This window comes from Callithrix jacchus, chromosome 3 (assembly GCF_049354715.1).
Source record: "Callithrix jacchus isolate 240 chromosome 3, calJac240_pri, whole genome shotgun sequence".
Classification (NCBI taxonomy): Eukaryota; Metazoa; Chordata; class Mammalia; order Primates; family Cebidae; genus Callithrix; species Callithrix jacchus.
In genome coordinates this window covers 132,973,600-132,999,841 of record NC_133504.1, presented here as the reverse complement: position 1 = coordinate 132,999,841, position 26,242 = coordinate 132,973,600, and the positions used below count along the sequence as shown (strand labels likewise).

The window sequence follows — 26,242 nt, the reverse complement described above, 5'->3', positions numbered from 1 at the left end:
CAATCTCCCAAGTAGGCTCACGCCACCACACCTGGCTAACTTTTGTATTTTTAGTAGAGACAAGGTTTCACTGTGTTAGCCAGGCTGATTTCAAACTCCTCACCTCATGACCCACTGGACTCAGCCTCCCAATGTGCTGGGATTAGAGGCTTGAACCACTGCACCTGACCCATCACATTCCTTTTTAAGGACACTTAGACACCTATATTTTACTCATCTCATACTCGACCTTGGTACACTCAACCAGGTAAGTAAATTTAGAATAAAAGTAACATGTCAATTCACCAAATTTCTTGACATCATAGGGTTTAAAATGCTGAGAAACTTGAGATTTAACAGTGCGTATAATGCTTCTCCACCAGAACACTGAACTAACAGAAATTTATCAGTCCATTAGAGTGTCCCTCAAGAGGAAGTTACACTTGACAATGTTGTCTGTGACATTCTTTGAGACTTCTTTGTGTAAGAGTCAATTTTATTTCATATATGTCTCCATTCATGAATTGAAAGGCCTTTATATGCTGACATGTGCCAGACCTTACCAAGGCATAAATAAATGAGACAATAATTTTTTCCCTAGACTCTGGGTAGGTGGGAATTTGTCTTGAATATTTGAGGAAAAACGAATTTGAGAGAGTAAAAAAAAAAAAAAAACCTGTGGCTTCTAGAAATCTTGCATATTTCTTTGTTTCTAACATGTAGGTCTCAGAGAAAGATTCAATGATTAAGACAGCAATGAAAACACTCATAACAAATTTTAGAGACTCAAAGAAATTATTATTTGTCTTTAAGTGCATGCAATATCTGAGAGAGGACAACCTAAATATTAGCAAGAGGAATAGAAAAAAGTTCAATTAATCATTTATGAAAAATTGAGAGATTGAAATTCCCTACTAGTTACCTATTATAGATTTACTATTAAAGGGGTTTGCTAATTACCCCCACTGTATCATAATTTAAAAAAAAAAAAAAAAACTACATGCTACCAATAGCTTTCATTAAAATTAAAAATTCCAAATTTTCAAGTTGATGCAATGTTAATAACAGTAATTCTTTGTAAGAGCCATTTTTAAGTGAATATATTGATAAATTTCTTGAGATCAAAGGGTTTAAAATTCTGAAAAATTTGAGGTTTAACAGTGAATATAATGCTTCTCCTCCAAATTCTTTAGTTTTTGTTCCTTATCTCACTTATTCTGTTTTATAACAGCAAAAATAAAAATAAAATAAAATAAGTGAAACACTAAGCATTAGCCTTAAAAATATATTATGGGACAGTAGAATTAGAATGTGACTGGTTAAAGCTTAACAGACAGAAATATTTTGGTTCAGAATCTGCTTCTAAAACTCATGGACAGTGAATACGTAAAATATACCTTTTTGACACTAAATTTTTTATTTATAAAGTGGAGCACTGGTTTGTTGGGAGGATCAATTAAATAGTACTAATATTTAAAATATTTACTACATGATAAGTAAATGTCAGCTACTGAAAATAGAAAAGGGATTCTAAATTAAATAAATGCATCAGTGAAAAATGCTTCTTACCACATTCTAGCTGCACACCAACTCGGGAAGGGTACCACTTTGGACCTATTCAATGAAAAATAACATTTACTTGTCAGCAAAAGGGTAAACATAGCTTATGAAACAAACTGTTTCCATGGGAATACAGATTAGATCTCAGGAAGTACATAAAATGGGTTATGTAGTGTCAGAAGTAGAAATAGTGGTTACCTTTTGTAGGGTGCTGCCCAGCAATGATAGATAGTGACTGAAAGAAAGCCTGAGGAAAGCTTTAAAAGTGATAAATTCTGCTTTTTGATGGGGACTTGTTACATAGGTGCATTCAGCATTGGGCATGCATCAAGTAGTATGACCTATGACTTGTGCACTTCAGTTTATGTAAATTTTTCATCAATAAAAAACTTGAACATATTTCATTTAAAATTGAGGACTTCAATCTGATTTAAAATTTATCTAATATTTGCACCTGAAATTGTGTTATTTTTCCTATTAAGAGTAAATACTAAGATGTCTATCAGAATCACATGTATCATTGACTTTTAATATTATGAGTTAATTGGTCATAACAGAAACATCACTTGAAGTTTTCTTTTTATACTGCCTTTAGGAATAAAGAGACCACTAAATAACTCTATCTGCACAGAAAAATCAAATCATATTTATTATACACTTTTATAATAAAGAGTTGATTCACAATTATAAGAATATAATTTTTTGATCCAGCAATCCCATTACTGGGTATATATCCAAAGAACTATAAATTGTTCTACTATAAGGACACATGCACACGAATGTTCATTGCAGCACTGTTTACAATAGCAAAGACCTGGAATCAACCCAAATGCCCATCGATGATAGACTGGACAGGGAAAATGTGGCACATATACACCATGGAATATTATGCAGCAATCAAAACGATGAGTTTGTGTCTTTTGTAGGGACATGGATGAATCTGGAGACCATCATTCTCAGAAAACTGACACAAGAACAGAAAATGAAATACCGCATATTCTCACTCATAGGCGGGTGCTGGACAGTGAGAACACATGGACACAGGGAGGAGAGCACTACACACTGGGGTCTGTTGGGGGGAACAGGGGAGGGACAGCAGGGGGTGGGGAGTTAGGGAGAGACAGCATGGGGAGAAATGCCAGATATAGGTGAAGGGGAGGAAGGCAGCAAATCACACTGCCACATGTGTACCTATGCAACTATCTTGCATATTCTTCACATGTACCCCAAAACCCAAAATGCAATAAAAACGGAATATTTTTTATCTTTAAATAAATTATATATCATCATTTTAAAGTCTTCTTTAAAAATTTGATTCTTAACTTTGAGATTAAAATTTAAACCGATTTACCAAATATGTAATAAATTTTTAAAAACAGTATTTTTAAAGAAATGTTTCACAATTTTTTTCTCCTCCTCCATCTTCTTCTCCTTTTTCTTCTTCTTCCCCTTCTTTTTTTTCTTTTTCCAAAAACAATACATGAGAGAAAGCAAAGATAACTCAGGATTAGAAAGACATGAGAATACTTCATGGAAATGAGAAACCATGGACAGAACCTTTATTAATAGGTAATTTATAACTAGTTGAAAGAAAAAAGGAAAGTCAGATGAAAAATTTATGTGGGTAATTTTAAGATTAAGTTGTAATGTTTGCCTTCTCAAGTCTATTAGGTGTGAGTACTGTAAATGCATACACTGAAGGAAATTTAACTATCTAGTAAATATGTTCTTTTCCTAAAAATAATAAATCAAAACATAAAACACACCTGATAGGTGCTGTTGGGGGTAATTAGCTTCATGACTTTCCATAGCCAAGTAATTTTATTTGGTTAAAAGTTATATTGCTTTGATTACAACCTTTCAATGCATTTACAATAATAATAAATAAATATCCCAAATAAGGTCATGATATGAAAAGTCAAATTAATATACTCAATTATTAGCACTTTTTAAAGAACAAATATTTGAAAGATAATATATAGTATAATGAATGTCAAAAGCCCACAGAATGATACATACAATTCTTATTCTATTTTATGAAGGAAAACTGAGGATTCTGCTGTACTATTTTACAGTACTGTATATAGTTTGTCATTGCAATTAATGGACTTTTTTGCTTATTTTTGTGGATGCCTGCGAACATATGTTATATCATTTAATTTTGGTCCTTATTTCTTTTAATCTATATTTCACATTTTCTTAATTCCTTTACCTTTCTTTTTTCTGAGTAGTTTCCTCAGGCTCAACCTTTAACTGACTAGTTTTTCCGTTTCTTTTGTATTGCTACACTATCATTCCATTACATTTTAATCATAAGGGATAAAATGCTTTATTTCAATCAGTTTTATTTGATCATTTCTCAAAAAAGCCAATAGGTATTTGCAGTATTATGTTTTTCTTATATTTTTGATTCTTGATTTTAAATCTTCCAATCATATGTAGGTGATTTAGCTGACTTCCTATGAGATTCCATATTTCTAAGGTTCTCTGGAGTTAATCTTATTATTTATCATGTCCCTTGACACTTTCTGATGGTGGATTCGTTCTTATATGATTTTTAAAATTTAAATTGTAAGTTTACCTTCTTGAGGGTTTTAAGCTATGTTATGTATATTGAATGGATGCTTCTCCAGTGGGTTATATTTTAGGGACAGGTGTCCTGGAAGTATTACAACTTGACACCACCATTAGTTGAATGCTATTAGAATTTCAATGAGAAGATTCCAAAAACATGACAGTAATATTATAATATGAACTTATATTATAAGAATCACTTGAACCTGGGAGGTGGAGGTGGAGGATTCAGTGAACAGAGATTGCATCATTGCACTCTAGCCTGGGTGACAAGAGTGAAACTCCGTCTCAAAAAAAGAAAAAAAAAAATGAGGCTAAAACATACCCCTTGCTTAGTACATTGCAGGTGAAGAGGAGAGAAAAGCTGCAGCCCTTCAGGAATCCCAGACCTGGGAGCTTCCAGAGCCAGGGCTGTGACTCCCTCTTTGGGGCTCTGCAGTTCCTGGCATTTCTAAGCTTCTGGGTGCCCCAGCATTCCCTGGTTACATCAGGGGAAGCAGCTTGTGGTGTTCCTGGTCTGTCTGCAGCCTCACAGAGAGCTAACATCAATTCTGGCACCTGGAGGTGCCCACTCTGTGGCAGGAGCCAGTATGTCTGACTGTGCAGTGGCCTGATCATTCACAGACTCCTGTCACTCCACACCTGACTTCAGTTTCCCTTGGAGTCGTGGGATCCAGGACAGTAGCATGAACTGAGTGCAGCCTGCCAAGCCAAGTGGGCAGAATGAGCCCAGCAGGCCCAAGCAAAACTCAAGCAAAGGTTTCCAGCCAGAGAAGCAACACCCCAAAAATCTCATAAAATACTACCAGATGGAGCAGATCCTAGTATTTTCTCCTTGTTATTGTTTTCCCCAATTCCCTGTTTTGGTCTTTTTATCTGAAATTACTTACGTCTATTAAGATTGTTAGTGTCTGTTTCTCATTACTGTTGTGAAATCTCCATGAGAACAGGTACTCTGGATTATTTTGATGCAGTGATTAGAAGACTGCATGACACAGAAGCATGTGTGATGTGGTTTTGTAAGATTCAAATAAATACATGGCCTCTTATGGAAGAATTGGTTTTGTGTGTGTGTGTGTGTGTGTGTGTGTGTGTGTGTGTGTGCATGAAAGTATTTATATTTATATTTACTGTGATTTTAGTTAAATGTGAAACTGTTACTTATAATTCTTTCCCTTTCTGAAGAGGTGTTTTATTGTTGAATAACTGCCAAAGTCTGTGCACACATTCACTGTGTTTAAAATCTGAGATTATAGTCTGTTGTTGTTTTATTAATCTTAAGTAAATTACTTTCATAAATATTAGTGTTCTCATCTGTGAAAAAAACAATAAAAACAAAAATAAATGAAGGTTTATAAAAGTATATCTATTTAGGACATTGTGAGGAATAAATGTAATAACATGTCAAATTCCAAAAAAATTACTAAAAACATATTAAATACACTATTAAATTATAGTTTTAAAGCAACATCAAACCTTTTAGTCATTTGTACAGATGAAAGCTTTTCTGCTAAAACATGATATATGCATGAGACACCATTTCTGAAAAAATAACACTATGAAAATACAGGGTTATGAAAACATAAAGTTATGGAAAGATTAGTTAAAATCTTTACAACTCTCTATTGCAATCACTAACAAAACCAGCAATAGTCATAATAAAAATACCAGTACAATTAAGATATGTTTCTAATAAAAAATTCAACAGAAAATACAGTTGTGCCTTCTTTAAAAAAGGGGGAATAAAGGGTCATGAAAATGTGTGTAAGAGTGATTTTCCAGCGCTTAAATTAACAAAGATAAGGAGAAACTTGACAAAACAACATTTCTAAGACAGAAAACCTGGCCAAATGAACTTGGTAAAAAATAGATATTGTGATACAGTATATATTAGTAGCTTATATCTTTCCACGTTTATGTTGTACAGTTTGCGCTCAGCTACTGTTACGTGGTGGTGCAAAATGATACCATGTTCAAAGAAAGGTATATAACAATTGTAAATTCCACATCATACTGATATCATTACACTATTTACCAATTTTACATGAGCTAATTAAAGTTATAGAGACAAAGCAAACTATATAATCAAGTAAACATATTCTTACAGTCAAATATAGTTGTTGCTCAACAGGAAAGAAATCAAAGAATGTTTTTCATGACATCCTTCAAAGTATTAAATTGTTTTTTATTTACTATCACTAAGATACACACACACACACACACACACACACACACACACACTCTTACAGAAAACATTCTTTCCAGACAAATTTAATGCTTTAACAAAAATAAAGTCTGGTAAACATGATTTTATTCATCTCATTCTACACTGTTACGGAGAAAATATTTTCTTGCTACTACTTACTCAACAGTTATGTTTCAACTTGTGAAAGACTGCTTTGCTTTCAAAGTCTTGGTGTTTGATTGTTGATATATCAGTTTTCCAAAATATTAACTTTACAGCCACAGAGAGAAAAAATAAAGTATGAACAAAATGTCATGGTTTGTGGAGAACATTGTATCCTGCTCTCATTTGTAAGCTATAGAAAGCTTTCTAAAAAATTCACCTGAAAACATAACATTTGGAAGAAAATAAATACTAATAGATGAGTCGAAAGGGTCTAGCCCACACTCCTCCGTGGTAATCTGTGTATAAATATCTGTGAAATGTATATGTGAATCCAATACAAACCATCTAGGTTACTGTTTGCATTGTTTTATTTTTTGAAATTGTCAGGATTTAGAATGGGAAGAAAAAAAAAGGACAAAATCATAGAAAAAACCTCATGTATATATATATATATATATATATATATATGTACTTATATACATAGATTTTTAAAATGTAACTCCATATATGATATATTTTTACATATAAGATTATACAAATATAATCTTTATATCTGTATATAACCTATATCTATGTCTATAAGATTCTGTATCTATACATTCATCAAATTTTGATGATATATGATAGATGAAAAGATAGATATAAAAAGATGATATTTGATGTTATATTTGTTTAGTTTTGACATAGGAATCTGAAATTCCTGGTGTATTTTGAGAAGCTCTGTTATGATGAAAAAAAACACCATTTATGACATTATATATAAATAACGGATAAGGCAACATCTGTGGTTATTTGCACTCAGATTAGAAAATAGACTGAAGTGAGAGACTTCATACTTTCTTACCATTCAAATGTACAAACATTAATGGTGAGTGTTGAAAATTGTGCCTGCTGTTTGAAGTATAATTTAAAACAAAGCTCCTACCTAAAATGTAATGGCTTTGAAGTTTTGAATGAAACTACATAGTAAAAGCACACTGACAACCCATAGCTCTCAGCAAAGAGCAATTGGTAAGAGAAATCAGAGAGAAATACAAAATGCCAATCTGAAAAGCTCTCAGAAAGATTTTTATACTCCATCTTGTTTTTTGTTTGTTAGTCTGTTTGTTTTTATTGTCTTAGATAATAAGACATTTATTATTTTACACACCAGGCCAGTGTGAGACAGGTTGCTCTTGACTGAGTGACATGGAGGTTAAATGAATCCATCACAAGTCAAGTAAGACTAACATGGTCCATAAAGAAGATAAAGCTTTTCTAAGTCATAAGCGGGTCTCAGTTAAGGTCCCATTGAATCTAATGCTTTTCTCCTATGTGGATTAACTAATATAGAAAAACTGTATGTTTGCAGGTAATCATTTCCACTTTGACTGAACTTTATAACATCTTTTTCCACAGTAATAAGACTCCCCATACTGGCTGCCTCAACAGTAAAGAAACATTTATAATAATATTCCTCAAACTAGTATATGGATTTTTATTTACTGCCACCAAGATAAACATGCACACAGCAGCACACGCACATGCACACACACACACACACACACACACACACACACACAAACACACAGGCTTACTTAAAACATCCTTCCAGACAAATTACTGGTTTAAAAAAATAAATTTGAGTAAATAATATTTTATTCATCTCATTGGATGTTGTTAAGGGAAAAATACTTTCTTGCTACAGAATAGTCAATAGTCATCTTTCAACACATGAAAGAAGTGTCTGTGGCTTTTCCACATGCAAGCTTGCAGCTCGCAGCTTGCACCTGGAAAATGGTAGTTCTAACCATTCTGGAGTCTGGATAAGGTGGCTCTTCTCTTGCAGCTCTATAGGCAGTGCCATAGTGAGTACTTTGATGTGGGGGCTCCAACCCCACATTCCTTCTCTGGACTATTCTAGCAGAGATTCTGCATGAGAGCTCTACTCCTGCAGCACACTTCTGCCTGAACATTCAGGGGTTTCTATACATCCTCAGAAATACTGGTTGTGGTTCCCAAACCTCAATTCTTGAGTCCTGTGTACCTGCAGACCGAACACCACATGCAAGGTGCCAAGCATTGAGGCTTGCTACCTCTAAAGCCTAAGCTGTACCTTGATCCCTTTTAGTCAAGACTGGAGCTGGAGCAGCTGAGACACAAGGCACCAACTCTAGAGGCTGCACAGGTCAGGGGCGGGTCCCAGGGCACCATTTTTTTTCTCCTAGGCCTCCAGACCTGTGATGGAAGCAGCTGCCATAAAGATTCTGAGATGCCTTGAATAATTTTTTTCCCATTTCTTGGTGATTGAGAATGCCTTTCCCTGCATATGAATGGCCTTGTACTACAGCACTGGATTGCAATTTTCTCCCAGTCTCCCATGTGACAACTTTATTCTGGGACATCTCAAAATCAATGTGTTCCTAAATTTAATGTATATTTTTCCCCTTAAAATCTACTCTTTTATAACTTCCTATAATAGCTCGTTTTCTCACAGCTGTAAATATACTACCCAAGAAAGGATAATTTATAATGGAAAGAGGTTTTGTTGATTCACATTTCTGCACTTCTGGGGAGGCCTCAGGAAACTTACAATCATGGCAGAAGGCAAAAGGAGAAGCCTGCACCTTCTTCACAAGGTGGCAGGAGAGAGAGAAAGAAAACGCCCTAGAAACTGCCATTTATAAAGTCATCAAGTCTCATGAGAACTCACTCACTATCATAAAAACAGCAAGGAGGAAATGGCACCGATGATCCAATAACCTCCTACTCTCTATATGTGGGTATTTCAGATCTCTCCGTTGACATGTGGGAATTACAATTCAAGATGAGGTTTGAGTGGGGACACAGAGCCAAACCATGTCATTTACTCCATGATCCCTCCCAAATCTCATGTCTTTACACATTTCAAAGGCAATTATGCCTTTCCAGCAGTCCTCTGTCATGTTGGTGACAACCATTCAAGTCTCTAGGAGGTTTCAAAGTTTCTCACATATTCCTGTCTTTTTTTAAGCCCTCCAAACTGTGTCAATTTCTACACATTACCCAGTTCCAAAGTTGCTTCTACATTTTCATGTTATGTTTATAGCAGTGCCCCACTCCAGGTAACAATTTACTGTATTAGTCTGTTTACATACAGCTATTAAACACCACACAGGACTGGGTAATTTATAAGCAAAGGAACTTTAGTTAACTCATGGTACCACATGGCTGAGGAGGCTTAGATACAATTGTGGCAGAAGGCAAAGGGGAAGCAAGCACCTTCTTCACAAGGTGGCAGAAGAGAGAGAAAACGAAAACACAGAGGAAACTGCCATTTATAACACCATCAGATCTTGTGATAATTCACTCACTATCATGAGAACAGCATGAGAGAAAGCACCATCAGAATCCAATCACCTCCCTCCATCAACATGTGGGGACTACAATTTGAGGTGAAATTTGCAGGGGGACACAGAGCCAAACCATATTACTTTCACATTGCCTTTCCATTGAAATTCTTCCAGATATTCTGGTAAATAAATGCAGAAAGTTATTTCACTCTCTATTTTCAATCCTTCCCCTATTCCACAACTAATGCAGCAGGAAATTTGTCAGTTCTGTCAATCTGATCTACCCAGAATCTGGTCACTTCTCTCTCACATACTGACATCACAGTAGTCTATACCCAAATTTAGTCTCCTAGCTAGCATGATCCTTACTGTGTCCCTGCCTCCACTATTTTTCCAATTACTGTCTGTTCTTTTTCTGAGCAATCTTTGGAGTGTTTAAAAATTGTAGCTCAGAAAATGTCTCTTCCCATATACAATTTTTCTTGGTTCCCAGTGAGATCGAACACTCTTCTACATCCCAGGAAATTGATGCTGCTAAGGCAGGGAAAATATCCAGTGTCCCCTGCACAGATAGCAGCATGGAAGAGATCCCTCCTCTTTGTTCCAGTCACCTCGGTCCTGACAGCATGCTGGATTCTTCAGGACACAATGTTCTGGTGTCTCCAATCAGGAGGACAGATGCAAGAGAAGATAAAATGGCAAAACTCCATCTTGTGTTCAAATGTAATTCCTTTACTAGAGGCTTTTTGAAAATTGCAATTAAAAACCCCTTAAATTCTCATAAATATTTTTCTAATAAAATGTGAAAATAATAATTTGTAAAAAACCTTTTAAGAAACAGCTTATTAGGGATTGCATTGATCTTGCTTTGAAATATGGCAGAGTTTGATTACCCTAGTGAAAATCCAAAATCTTGAAGATAATATTCCTGAAGATAAACCCAGATGAAAAGCTTTAACACAATTGTAAATCATATGTGATATAAACAAATTATAAGTCAAGGCATAATTTAAAATACTAATATTACTTTGCACATAGTAATTGAATATCATTAATTAATTGATAACTATGGGTAAGTCCTAAGAATATATGACATTATGTTGTGGTTCACAGCAGGGCCTTGAAGAGAGATATACAAGATTTCAACCCATGAATTGAGTTCCAACATTTCCAGAAGGGCAATTTCATTATAGAAGTAAACAGCTTTGTTGAATATATATCATAAATAATTATGGATTTTAAACTTGAAGAATAATAGTGTGGTTGAAAACAAAAAGACTACTCCCCAAATTAAGCAGATGCGAATTCAATGATCTAAATAGTGATATTTTGTTTCAGAGATTATTTCTCAGATAATAAAGGCACTGTTTATGAGAAATTATAAAATACTTAACATTATTTAATGATTTATGTTTAATGAATATGGAGTGTGCTTTTCTGCATTTCAATATAAGGAAACAATCAACATCTGTCAGTTGACAGAAGCAGAGTTGGCATTTACTTAAAAAAAGTTATCATTTTTTTGTGTGTGTCCCACAGAGCTGTTACTTAATGTATGGGTAAACTGAATCAGAACACACCCTTTCGGTTTCAATTTATTCTGTAGAAACATTGTCATGACTTTATTTTCTCAACACGAATAATAATTGCCAGACTAGCATTTTTATATTTTACTTAGCTTTCAATGTCATTTGTCATTGTGATGCTTTCAGATGCCTTCATGTGTATCCTGTGGATCTCAGCTCTGAATAAAGTGGATAGAATAATGCACCTATTCCCCTTAATAAAAGTTCAAGTTACATAACTATGTGTGAAGGTTAATTATCTGATGAATTATCTGGGTGACAATGCCTAAATATTTGGTCAGACAAGATTCTGGATATTTCTATGAGGTATTATTTGAATGAGATTAATATTTTATTTTATTCTTGGCAAGTTTTTATTGATTGATAGTAAGATTATATAAATTAAGAGATTAACATTTGAATACGTGGATTTTGAATAAAGCAGATTGACCTTTGGAATGTGGTAGAGCTATATACAATCAGTTGAAGGCCTCACTTCATAAAGACTGTTCTCTTTTGAAGAAGAGCAAAATTTGCCAGCAGACTGCCTTTCAACTCAAACAACAATTTTTCCCTGAGTCTCCAGTCTGCCAGCTTATCCAATCAGTTTGGACTTGCCAAGCCTCCACAATCACATGAGCAGCTATTCATATTCTTTTGGTTCTTTTTTCCAGAAACTCCAACTAAATTAGTAAATATAGTAGTATAGTTATGTTGTGGGAAAGTTTTCTAGAAGTCAGTGATTTAAAAAATCGGTTTCAACAGCTAACCTTTTAAACTGGTAATTTATGTAAGCACCACCAAGTAAAATGTGGGTTATGGTGGGTAACACCAAGGTAGGAACTGGCGATCATTATAACAAGTGAAAAAAGCCATACACAGAACAACTTTCACATGTTCTCACTCATATTTAGAAACCAAAAAAGTTGATCTCATGCAAGTAGAAAGTAGAATGATAGACAACAGAAGTTGAGAAGGGTGATTTGATGGGAAGAGGGCATGAAAAGAGATTGATTGATGAATACAAATATACAATTAGGTATCAGGTATAAATTATAATGTTTGATTGCAGAATAGAGTGGTTGTAGTTAGTAACAATGTATTATATATTTCAAAGTAGCTAGAAAAGATAACTTGTTTCTGAGGCAGTCTCACTTTGTCATTGAGCATGATTATGGCTCACTTTAGCCTTGAGCTCAAGCATACCTCCTGCCTCAGCCTCTGGAGCAGCTGGGAAGGAGACACATACCACCACACTTAGCTAATTTTTAAACTTTTAGAAGAATGAGGTCTTACTATATTGCCAAGGCTGGTCGCAAACTCCTGAGATTAAGTGATCTTCCAACCTCAGCCTCCCAAAGTTCTTGGATTGTAAGCCATTGTGGCCAGCCAAAGGGATAACTTTAAATGTTCCCAATACATATTAATAGGAATAATGAATAAGGTGATGTAAACCCCAAATACCACATGTACTTCATTAATATGTAAATTATTATGAATTGATAAAAAAGATTTTAAAAACATTGTATATGAAAAACATTTTTAATAAAAAGAATAGCAGCCTAATTGGATAATAAATAAAATACTTCCTTTACGAAGTCATTTGTAAACTACACTTTATAAATTAGTCTAATGCAGTACTTTATTATTGAGCAAAACATTGTGCCTAATAACAATCTATTGAATGTCTTAAGTCTTGCAAATTAATCTGCTCAAAACACTGACAGCAAACCAGTATTGTTATATAACCATGTTTGTTAAGCATTTGGATCATGGCCTAACTAGCCCTGAAAAGGAAAACCGAACTAATATTGATTGCCTTGTCATTTTCCAATTCTTAATTTAAAACTATATATTTTTTAAAATTCTAAGACAAATATTTAAAGAAATATTGATCAATGGTATTATAGGCTAGTGGTTTCCTGGTGTCAAGAATAATAAAGTGATATACAGAGTTATTACTTCAAATACCAGAGTCTATCAATAAGAGACACACAAACAATTCAAAGTACAATATTACTGCATTAATGAATAGGTTGTACAAGCACCAAGACATATGAGCAGTTTCTCTTGTAGAAGTTAGGATAAGAAATTAATATTGAACAGAGTCTTGAGTCATTATTAAGAAAAATTATTGCATTCAAAATCTGTCCTTAGAGAGGGATAGATAGAAAGTGGATAGATAGATTAGACCTGTAGATAGACAGAGATAGTGTCTAAATTTTATGCATGGTTCATAATAATATTGCTTTTCTCCATTGAAGATACTGAGCTCACATAATTTCAATTACTTTTTCACCAAGTAAGAACAGTAAAGGGAAGAAAATTTTATCGTTACATATATCACCAATATTATCTGTAGATGTTAATTTTTAAGTGAATTCTGGTCAACTTATATGTCTATTTTTAACTATTGCATTCTTTCCTCTATAGTAAAATTGAAGTTGCTGTACGAACAATGTACTAGTTACTTACTCATTCTAAAATTATGAGATTTGAGTTTGAGTTAGCAATGACAAAATACCACGTAAGATTAATTTCATATTTGACATTAAATACTAAGTTAATTTTAGTTGATGCTAAAGATAAAGAGTCAGTCATTGTTCTTCTGTGTTCTCAAATTAAAGTTGAATTTAGATTCAGAGCATGAGAAAGACTGGATGCATGGTTGTTGATCTGAAGATGAAGGGAGAACAATGAAGAGAAATGCAGGAAATCTTTAGCAGCTGAGATTAGTTTCTAGGAAGTTATTGCATTCTGCCAACCCCTTTAAGAGACTAGAAATAGTTACTTCTTCATCATCTTCAGGTAAAAGCAAACAGCTTATTTCAGCCTTTTGAGACCCAGAGCAGAGGAACCAGCAAAGCCCATGCAGACTCATAACCTATAAAACAGTGAGATAACATATTTCTTGCTTTTAAAAGCTAAGTAGTACAGCGGCAATAAAAAACTAATACAGTATTAATAATGGCCGATCAATATTTTGTGTATTTAAAATGGAGAACTCTATAAATATTTATTGAGTTTACTTGTTCCGGATCTGAGTTGAAGTCCTAGATATCCTTATTAATTTTCTGTCTCGTTGAGTCTAAATCTCGTTATGGGTTTATGTATCTGGGTATTAAGATCCCTTATTGTTACATTGATCCTTTTACCACTGTATCTTTGTTGCTTTGAAATCTATTTTATCAAATGTGGGAATTGCAACTTCTGCTTTTTGTTTATTTATTTATTTTTGCTCTCCATTTGGTTGGTAAATTTTTCTCCAACTCTTTAAGTATTAATACTCATTTTTAGAATGAAGCAATATTCCTGTTCTCTCTCCCTCTTTTTCTTCCTCTTTCTTCCTCTCCTTCTCTCCTTTTTTTACTTTTCAACATCCTAGTTCCTCACCTCTACTCAATACATTCCTCTGAATACCTGATTCCTTGTGATTCTCCCGTCACTGAAACAGCCAAAAAAATAATAATAATAATAAATAAATAAATAAAAATAAAATGAAATCACCAGAAGAGCTTTCAAACTGTATATTGCACCCATGACTAACACTATTAGTATTTTGGGGTGAGGCCCTAGGAATTTTTTCAGAAGCCCCTAAGGTAATTCTAATATTCATCTTAGTGTAGACACCACTGCTCTATTGAACCATATGATGCTCAATGTATCTTGCCTCATCGAGTCATACCTAACACTTGAACTTGGATTTAGGAAAATGAGGAGCAAAAATCACAAAGCACATTAATTTTTTTTTAATGTTGTGGTACTATTTGGTATCTTAAATATAAAGAAGACATATTTTTGTTGTTTTTATTAGAAAGCTTTTTTTTTTAATTGTACTTTAGGTTCTGGGGTACAGGTTCATATCATGCAGGATTGTTACACAGGTACATACATGGCAAGGTGGTTTGCTGCCTCCATCCCCCCATCACCTACATCTGGCATTTCTCCCCATGTTATCCCTCCCCCCCCAAAAAAAAGAAAAAACCTAATACAGTACAGCCGGTATGGTGGTGCACGCCTGTAGTCCCAGCTACTCAGGGGACTGAGGCTCCAAAATAGCTTGAATCTGGAAGATGGAGGTTGCAGTGACCCAAGATCACGCCACTGCACTTCAGTCTGGGTGACAGAACAGGACTCCATCTCAAAAAACAAACGAACAAAAAAACAAAACAAACAAACAAACAAACAAAAACTAATACAACAAAGTACAAATATTTAAACAAATTAAATTGTAGTTAATATTTAAAAGCATTGGACAAACTACATTATTTCATGATAAAAATTCTCAACAAATGAGGCACAGAAGGTATTCCTAAAGACACATCATAATAAATACATTAAAGTTTTCTTTCAGGAAATTAAAAAAAAGAAGAAGACCATGTATGAAAAAAACACAGCTAACATCCTACTCAATGGTGAAAAGTTGAAAGACTTTTCTCTAAAGTCAGGAAACCAGATAAGGGTACCCACTCTTGCCACTTCTATTCAACATGGTATTTGAAGATTTAGCCAGGGCAATCAGGCAAGAGAAGGAAAGAAAAGGCATTCAAATAGGAAAGGGAGAAGTAAAATTATCACTGTTTTCTGATGACATGATCCTACATATTGAAGTGTTTTACCAAAAAACTGTTAGAACTGCATGATTTAAAAAAAAAAAAAGCCATAATCAGTAGTTTTACTATACACTAAAAATGAAGTTCCTGAAAAGAAATATGTCTTTATTTTTAATTATTATATTTATTTATTCTTACCTTAAACTTTACGCTACAGATAATAAATAATGGATAAAATAAGAAAACAGAACAATACATGAATAAGGCCTCCAACAGGAGACTAACATATGTATATAGATTATCAACTACAACTTGAAAGAAATTCCATAAAGAAGAGTAGTTTTATACAGTAATATTTTTAGTAAAAGAAAAAAGATACACAGAGGTATGTGTTTATTACCATGTTTCTTAAATCATTTTTATAAGCTGTTTAGTTTTGGAGAATATTAATGTTTTTACAGAAGGTTGAATCATTAACACACTTCAGGATTTAAATATAGGCTAGAAAAATTTATTTCTAAACATTCATCATAATAAATATATCAATGTTTTCTTTCAGGAAATCATTTTTTAAAATTAATCCATTGTTAGAACTTAGTTTATAATAAGTAAAAACTAAATAAAATAGTAAAATATTTATTGTATAATTCGCAAGGGAGAGTGTTTTTGTAACACTTACATGATGTACTTAGATTTGATTTAATACATGTTTTGCTTAGTAAAGAATGGTGAAAATACCTGGGAATATTTACCCAAAGATGATTCTCAGTGATTCAATAACAGCATTAGGTATTTGTGTTGTAACCAATGTATTCTTAAATCTGAATATCTCTCACTTCAGAAAGCCATATGTTCTACAGATACTTTGCTGAAGATGAAACAAACACAAAAACAAAACTCCTGAATTTTACCTCTCCATCTCAAATAACTCTGCAGCAGAAATATATGAAGCTACTATTTTCGTTTTAATGGTCTGAGACGATTGTGATGACTTTAAGAGTAAAGAAGCTAAATCCATCTAAATAATATCTGTATATTATCTTCTAAAAGAAAGTTTTCTTTTAATTATGTATATGCTCAAGCACATGCATATTCAAACACTCACACTCACCACATACATATAAGCACTTCTATGTGTTTATGTACAAGAAAATGTCAGACTCAAAGTATGTTTTTGTCTTCAGTGCTCATTATTTAAGGCATAGATGACAAATATATCTCTAAAAGCAGTATAATTTGTTTTGACAATTTTTTCTAATTTTGTTTATTTATTATTGTTTTTAGAGATGGAGTCTGATTCAGCCGCCCAGGCTGTAGAAATGTGGGGCTCATTTGATCCTCTTGCCTCGGCCTCCTGAGTAGCTGGGATTACAGGCACAAGCCACTGCACCCAGTTAAATAGTTTATTTCTAAATCACAAATTTTTATAGTATTGGACTAGTTGTATTTCTCTAATAATGAGCCACAGTAATTACGTGGTAAATACAGGTACAGAATGCCTATTTTCCTTTAGCAAATTACAGTTTAACAATGGGGAAAGCCGAGAAGTGAAGATATAAACACAGAACAATGTGAGAGGTTTTTGGAGAGTTAATAAACACTATGCTGTTAAAGTAAAAATCAAGAAATTCAACATAGTTAATGCATAGAGTATGCAGGTATTATGAGGGCTCATATATCATAAGGAGCTTCAACTTGGTGCTAGAGATAATAAAGAATGGATAAAATAAGAGAACAGAGCAATACATGAATAAGGCATCTAATATGAGACTAACATAGGTACATATATCAAAAGGTATGAAGACTTGAACTGTGGTTTTAATTAAGGTAATGTACAGATTGCAGTTATAGTATGGTATAAAGCTGATAAACTGAGTGAATAATTGGATGTAGAATGTAAGAGACACAGTGGTATTTATAATGATATACAGATTTCAAGATGAAGTATTTGAATTAAATTACTGTTGATTGAATAAGGAAAAAAGAGCAAACTCAAGAAAACATGCTAAAGTTGAAGTAACTGTAAAACATTAATATATAAGATATTGTGATGACACATTGGCATTTAATGAACAGTAGAAAGTTCTGGGAATGAGATGGTTTTGATTTCATTTTTAGTTACTTTACAAAGATATTTTTTAAACCATGCAAATGTTTTATAGTACACCAGAAAAATAAAAAGTAGAATTAAACGGGAAGATTGTTGAAAAGAGAATCTAGGTAATCCCAACATTTAAAGGACCAAAGAATGATGAAAAACTTTCAAAGAAGTCTGAAAATTATAGGCCAGAGGAGACAAAGTATATAGTAGAAATCAAGTGAGAAAAGACAGTGAAAATCAAACGATAAAACAAACAAAATGAGTCAAAAAAAAGAATGCTACACTAAGTCAAATGCAGTTGAAAGTTCAAGCTAGACATGCTCAAATATTTATGGATATATGCTTTAGCACAGAAGAAAATGCTATGACCTTAGAAAGGTCATTATACTAACAAAGAGCACCATTTTGAAGTGAGTGTTAAATGATGGATAGGAGAGGAAGTGATGACATTGCTATCAGTAGTTTTAAGTTAGGAAATTTTTAATAAAAGACCAATTGTAAAGGAAGCACTTAAAATTATAGAAAATAACAAGATCAAATAAGTAAATATTATAAGGATATGGAGAGGCATAGCACAAATACATAAGCACAGAATGAGGTGCTTATCCTTCTTTAAAAGTAGAGAAACAGAAGACAGTATGCAATATAAGAGAGGGGAAGGAAATTTTTGATGAACTAGAAGACAAATATCTCTTTTATAATAGGAGAAGTAGCTTGAATAACATAACTGATTTCTGGAAAAATTGTTCAAAATTGCCCAAAATAGGAGAGTTAGATAATCTTTAAAGATATTGCTAAAAGCTCTACATGAAATAGCAGAGAATGGACAAAGGCACTTTAGGGGCATGATATTGTGGTTTTCTTTAATAGAGCTCCAGTGAAGGAGTTTTTAGGACAGAGAAAGAATAAGGTTAGAAGGGAATAGAGTCTGAGGACTGCACTGGAAAGCTAAGTCCTTATTTCCAACTAGTGATAGAGTGGTTGATAAAATATAAAATAAACTAAGCTAGGTGATATATCTGAAGAAGGAAAAGTTCTAGACAGTACATTTCTATGAGCTTTAAAAACTGGGAGCCCTGGAGCCAGAAAATGAGACAACTAGAATGACAGATGGTCAACTGGCTTTGTTCAGAGTTTCAAATAATAAAATTCAGTTTTAACTAGTGAAAAGAATCATGGTGTGGATAAGTGAGTAAGTAGAGTGGAAATGAATATTCCAGAACAGCAGTAGTTTTAAGATTAGAATACAGGATATATCATCATTTTCACATCTAAGTTTAGACTGGGGAAATCTTTAAGATGCATTTTGGAGGACTCAAGGGAAATAGAGAAAAGTTTGGAGTGTCATTACAAAACAAAGAAGAATGAAAAGTAATATACTGGAGTACTGGAGTGACATAACTTTTTTTTTTTTTTTCTTTTGAGACGGAGTTTCGCTCTTGTTACCCAGGCTGGAGTGCAATGGTGTGATATCGGCTCACCGCAACCTCCGCCTCCTGGGTTCAGGCAATTCTCCTGCCTCAGCCTCCTGAGTAGTTGGGATTATAGGCACGTGCCACCATGCTCAGCTAATTTTTTGTATTTTTAGTAGAGACTGGGTTTCACCATGTTGACCAGGATGGTCTCGATCTCTTGACCTCGTGATCCACCTGCCTCGGCCTCCCAAAGTGTTGGGATTACAGGCATGAGCCACCGCGCCCGGCCCATAAATCTTATACTAAGTGGAGATTTTATGTGAATGAAAACTTAATGTGTTAAAAATTAAAAGGAAATTAGATGAATGATGTACTGTGGATTGTCAGAAAATAAAGCATTCAGTCAACATGAAGATATTGCTATAAAATTTTCTACCTAAATTCTTTTTCTTTTTTTTTTTTTTTATTGTACTTTAGATTCTGGGGTACATGTGCAGATCATGTAAGATTGTTGCATAGGTACATTCATGGCAAGGTGGTTTGTTGCCACCATTCCCCCATCACCTATACCGGACATTTCTCCCCACGTTACCTCTCTCCCATTCTCCCTCCCACTTTCCCTCCCATAGCCCCCCCAACAGACCCCAGTGTGTGATGCTCCTCTCTTTGTGTTCAAGTGTGTTCATTGTTCAACACCCACCTCTATGTGAGAACATGCAGTGTTTGATTTCCTATTCTTGTGTCAGTTTGCTGAGAATGATGGTTTCCAGGTTCAACCATGTCCCTACAAAGGACATAAACTTACTATTTTTTATGGCTGCATGGTATTCCATGGTGTATATGTGCTACATTTTCCTTGTCCAGTCTATCACAGATGGGCATTTGGGTTGGTTTCGGGTCTTTGCTGTTGTAAACAGTGCCATGATGAACTTGCATGTGCACATATCTTTATAATAGAATGATTTATAGTCCTTTGGGTATATACTCAGTAATGGGATTGCTGAATCAAATGGAATTTCTATTTCTAGATCCTTGAGGAATCTCCACATTGTCTTCCACAATGGTTGAACTAATTTACACTCCCACCAACAGTGTAAAAGTGATCCTATTTCTCCACATCCTCTCCAGCATCTGTTGTCTCCAGATTTTTTAATGATCGCCATTCTAACTGGAGTGAGATGGTATCTCAATGCAGTTTTGATTTGCATTTCTCTAATGACCAGGGAGAATGAGTGTTTTTTCATATGTTTGTTGCCTTCATATATGTCTTTTTATAAAAATGTCTTAAGAAATTTTATTATTAAGAAAATATAGCTATAATAATTTAAAATGTTAATTATAAACATATTTAAATATATGTGATATTGAGTTTCCGAAAACAATGCGTGTACACTAAAGTAACTTGGAGGGAGAAGATTAACTCACATAGATGCATTTGATACTTCTCCGAAACCAGATTATCTCTATACTTTCTCAGCTCTATAGTAGAAAAGATAAATGGTTTAATTATATGTTTATTTCATTACAATGTTCTACCATGTAATTTCACACACAAATACATATACACTAGATCCTATAATTGAAACCTATATATTAAAATCCACATAGTACTTATGTAATGCCATATAATACTACCCTGCTATGAGTTAAATAATATTATGACTAAAAATTCTCTCAATGTGAATTTATTATCAGAATAAATTACAACATTTCAATACATAAAAATAATATTTATTAAAATAAGTCCTGGAAAGATAATTATTCTATACAGCATCATATTTCATAACTATTAAAGATTAAATATAAGTATGTTATATAAATATTTGGATTAAAATACTGACAAAATGATACATTCCTAAAAATGTTTGGTTTTCAAGTTTATCCTGAAAAATAAGTAGAAGAGATGTCAAGAAGTTATCTGATCACAATATAATTACCAAATAAAGAATGAAGAAATCATGTTACAAAATGAGTGATGATGGAAACAGTATTTAAAGTAGAATTAATTCTCTGAGATTCAGACATTATTTTGAAAACAAAGAAAATGCTATGAATTAATCTGAAAAAATTGTCATGCAAATTCAATAATAATTATAATAAAAATTTAAAACTATAAAAAATTATAATAAAAATGATGAAATTTTATTCATACCTTAGGACAAAATAAATTATATATATTCAGAAAGTTTATGTAGAAAATAAAACTACAAATTACAACCACAAATTCCATTTTAAAAATTAGATTATGAAAATAATTACCTTTAAGCCATACAAAATACAAAGTATGTAACAGATAAATTTAAATGTTTAAAACTCATTTTTTTCAGAAAAAAATAGAGGAAGAAAGAATCTGTGACCTATACATTAATTCCTAAAGACATTATAGATTAGAAAGAGAAATGAAAGCATCAAAATGAAGAAGAATGTTGATAAAGATCATGAACATGTGATTTCCAGAAAAACTAAATGTGTGGAAAAATGTTTTTACTAGTGATCCAAAATAGAATCTAATTCTAAATAAAGTCTCTTTTCTGCTCACCAATTATTAAAAATTACTAGGTCTGTGGATATCCAATATTATCCAGAAAAAAAGGACATTCTGAATTATCATTTTAGGCTGTAAATTAGGAGAGAAATTCAGCTAAAAATTAAAATGAGCTTATTTATAACAGCATTTATTTTGCATCTTTCTAACAAACCTGAAGAATTCACAAGATAAATAAGCCTAGCGAATATTTTAATGTATGATATACAATAAATGTTCAATTAATATCTTTAAATGTTAAACAAATATTGTTATATAAATAAATGATCATTATATTACTTTGTTATGGAAGCAGTTAGAATTTATAACTATAGGATGTATACTGCACATCAAGCAAAAGTATATTTCCAGTAATATTGATTCTTTGGATCAATATATATTTATGTGGAAATACATATAGGAAATTTGTGGATAGAAAAAAGTATCGGGGAACAATGAGTTAAATATGTGAAACTGTGTTTGTCGGAATAGATGGGACATATATTAATAAAAATGCTAGCAGCAAGTATGTAGTATATTATTCTTTGTAATGTTTTGTATTTCAGGAAATGTATTTGGTCTACTTTATTATACTGAAAACTGATGCTATCATAATCTTGCAAAAATAATCTCATTGTATTGAATCTGATGCCTTGCCAACATAATATGTAGAAATTGAATTTTAAAAATGGTTTTTATAAATGAGACCTATTGACAGAATATTATTTTTGAAAAATAGAAAATATTTAGATACCATACAGCTTAACAATAAATTCTGTATATTTTCAGAAGACTTAACACAGGCAAACTCTAAATAACTTTGAATATGTCCTGTTTTAGGATATATTAAAAATAAATGATATTTTAAATCAACTCTATTGATGAGAATATCCATAAGGACAAATAATTTACAAAATTTTTTACAATAATGAAGTATTAATAAAGCATTTCAAAAGCTCATGTATTTATTTTTAGATTTTTATGCAGAAATCCATCATAATGTATTTTATGGTTTTCTAATTTTTTTTAAAAGAGAAAAAAGATTGCTTAGCATTTTTATATTACTCCTCATACATTAGCTCCATAATCCTGTTAATGCATGTGATTAAATCAGAACCACCAGCTGTTGAAAGAAACAAATGCATATCTATTAAAATTTGAGAGTCTTTCTTTGATTTTTAGTAACAATATTTTTATTTCCTGTGTGTGTTTGTGGGTATGTTTTTTAAAATTTTTATTATTTAGAGAATTCCTTAGAATGTGATGGCTGGTTTTTCTCACTGTCAAGATATCTGTCTCCCATTGAATTTTAAATGCCATTGTACTGTTGCATATTCAGATAGAATAAATGATTCTGTTAGAAATAGACTATATTTTCAAATAGTGCATTTGTAGTGTGTTGCTCACATTCAAATATTGTTGACCCAACTGTCTAGATGGTTGGTAATTATTTTTAAAAATCCAGAATATCAGGCTTGGAAACATTGCCATGTCATAAAAGATGAATCAAAATAATACTTACATTGCACAGCAGTACATAGTTTTAATGCTGTGCCATAATGAGAAACAAAATCATTCATAGACAGGATCACATTTCATGCACTTCAAGAATGATTAGTTAAGACAGTTTTATTACATGAATCTTGACTGGCAAAATGACTATCCCTTACTAAGAGTTTGATGTACAATTTTGCAATCATATTTCACATAGGTAAATAGAATTCTCACTATTTATATTAGTATCTGGTGACATTAAGTATATAGCAATATAAATTTGACTAGTATTTTAAAGTAGTAGCAGTGAAAATAGGATCATTTGCAATACCAAATACAGCCTGAGTAGTATATGTGTTAATTTATATGGAGGCATATAAACAAAGAAAATACAAGCTTAAGTAAGAAATTTAAGTGATGTTCTTAGAAGAACTTTTAGTAGAACAGTCAAAAATCATAGAGACAACACAATATCATTCTTCTATATATCATTAGCTAAACTTCAAAACAGAAGACAAGAAATCATAAGAAACCATGTGTTCAAAGTCTTATGTATTAGTACACTTTTTGACTAATAATGTGTCTTACATTAGATAGATTTGAAATGTGGATTCATCCCAAAATAGTATTGTCTCAATATGTTTGCAGCTTTAAATAATATACTGGGTTGATGGGAGATAAATTCAGTGGGAGATGCACATTTAGTTTGTTTTTATATCTCAGCTAGTAATTTTAGGTAAATTAATCATTAATTTATCTGCAATTTTAAAGTTGAGTAATAATTTCTTCACAATTTTTCTAATATTTGACAGCTTTTTTCATTAATATATTTAAGTTGTTCAACTATTTTGAATTATGCTTCATCAAAGGTAAAATGAAAATATGGAGACAAACTTTAAAATCATGAGAACATCTGTGAGTATAAAGAGTAACATTATCTAACATTTATTTAAAATAACATTGTGGGGAACAGCCAAGATGGCTGATTAGATGGAGTCAAGTAGAACTTCTTTCACCAAGACAAACCAGACCATCAAGTAGATCAGCACACTATAAACAGATCTTCAGAAAGAAAGCACTGAGTGTAGACAGACGGAGGACACAGATTCTGGGTTTAAAGGGGAGAAAGCCGGGAACCCTTCATGGGCGGCCAAGCTTCGGGCTCATTCCTGGCCCCAAATGGCTCCTGGGAAAGGAGTGAGTGTGATAGATGTGTAATGGCCCACTCTCACCATGGACTTATGGAATCCTAGCAGAGAGAGTCTGTATAATCCCCATGGATATCTGAGTTGGCAGGTAGAACTAGTGGAGAACTAGCAGAGACAGAACACCAGCCTGCATAGGGCACAGAAGGTTTGGTGAGGAAACAGGCACAGTGGAGCAAAGCCATGGGCACCCATCAACATACTCCAATAGGTGGCTTTATCCTTTGTTAGCTGCTGGACTGGACAGAGCTGGGTTTCCTTGTCCATGTGACAGGGCCAGTCTAATCTAAGCATTCCTCTATCTGTCAGCCTCTCCCAGGGTCTCAGCCTGACTGCACTCACTTGCAGCAAAGCCTCAGTTTGTCAGTGGTCACTGCCGTAGTTTTCACCAGACAACCCTGACTATTGTCAGAGTGCTTTTGCAGACGGACCTCTGCCAGCATGCACTCATCCACAGCACTATTCCACGAGTGCACACTCACCTGCAGCCTTCTACCTACCACTTTACTGATCCACACACAGTCCCACAGAACACCCACTTGATGAACTCATCATCATCCAATCAGTGTACACATGTGCATATATCCACAGGTATGCCCATAGGCATGGTCCTTCTGCCATCACGAACCTAAATGTGCAACGGCCCACTTCTACTCTACTGAAAAATTTTGCATGCGGCACCCATTGTAGTGTTGTTGCCAGAGGACTGAGAACATCTTGGCCCCTCCAGCACAGCATGCACTTAACAATAAGAGGTCAAAGAACAAAGCTGCAGGCGTGGATCCAGCCCCCCAGTTAAAGCATGCAGCCCAGGAGTGCTGAGCGGAACCTGCACTGTCTAAAAGCATTCACAAAGAAAACCAATAGACCAAACCAGATTTATTCCATAGCCAAACCCTCAAGGTCACCAAAGAATACAAAAGCAAAAATCCCTATCTGAGAGACAATTTCAAAGATTAAGAAAACTTTAGCCCACACAGATGAGAAAGAGCAAGTGCAATAACTCTGGCAACTTCAAAAACCAGAATGACTTCATACCACAAAAACCTGCACTAACTCCCCAGCAATGGTTCTTAACTAGGCTGAAATGACTAAAAACACAGACATAGAATTCAGAATATGGATAGAAAGGAGGCTCATCAAGATGTAGTGGAAGGTGAAAATCCAATCCAAGAAAAACTAAAATGGTCCATGTGTTAAAATATGACATAGCCATTTTAAGAAAATAACAAACAAAATTTCTGGAAATAAAATGTTGGCTACAGAAATTTCAAAATGCAATGGAAAGCATTCATAACATAATTGACCAAGCTGAGAAAAGAATCTCAGAGCTTGAAGACTGCTTCTTTAAATTAACAGAAGCAGAAAAAATAAAGAAAAAAGTATTTTTAAATATGAGCAAAACCTCAGAAATGTGAGATTATGTAAAGAGACCAAACCTATAACTTATTGGAATCCCTGAAAGAGATGGGGTGAAAACCATGTTTGAGGATTCTGTCCACAAAATTTTTCCCAATATCTCTAGGAACGTCAACAGGACATAAAAGATCAACAAAACCAAAAGTTTATTTTTGAAATAATAAATAAAATTGAAAGATGGCTACCTAGATT

The 26,242-nt window shown here is 33.4% G+C and overlaps 1 protein-coding gene across 4 annotated transcripts in view; it reads right to left on the bottom strand.

Moving 5' to 3' along the window:
• The window catches only part of TECRL (trans-2,3-enoyl-CoA reductase like), a 119,267-nt gene that overhangs the window by 45,041 nt on the left and 47,984 nt on the right, over nucleotides 1–26,242 (bottom strand). For all 4 annotated transcript variants that reach the window (XM_035293643.3, XM_002745801.7, XM_008993259.5 and 1 more), the window contains exon 3: nucleotides 1,549–1,593. In XM_035293643.3, coding sequence (XP_035149534.1) covers nucleotides 1,549–1,593 — 45 coding nt within the window. The remainder of the gene's footprint in view (nucleotides 1–1,548; nucleotides 1,594–26,242) is intronic.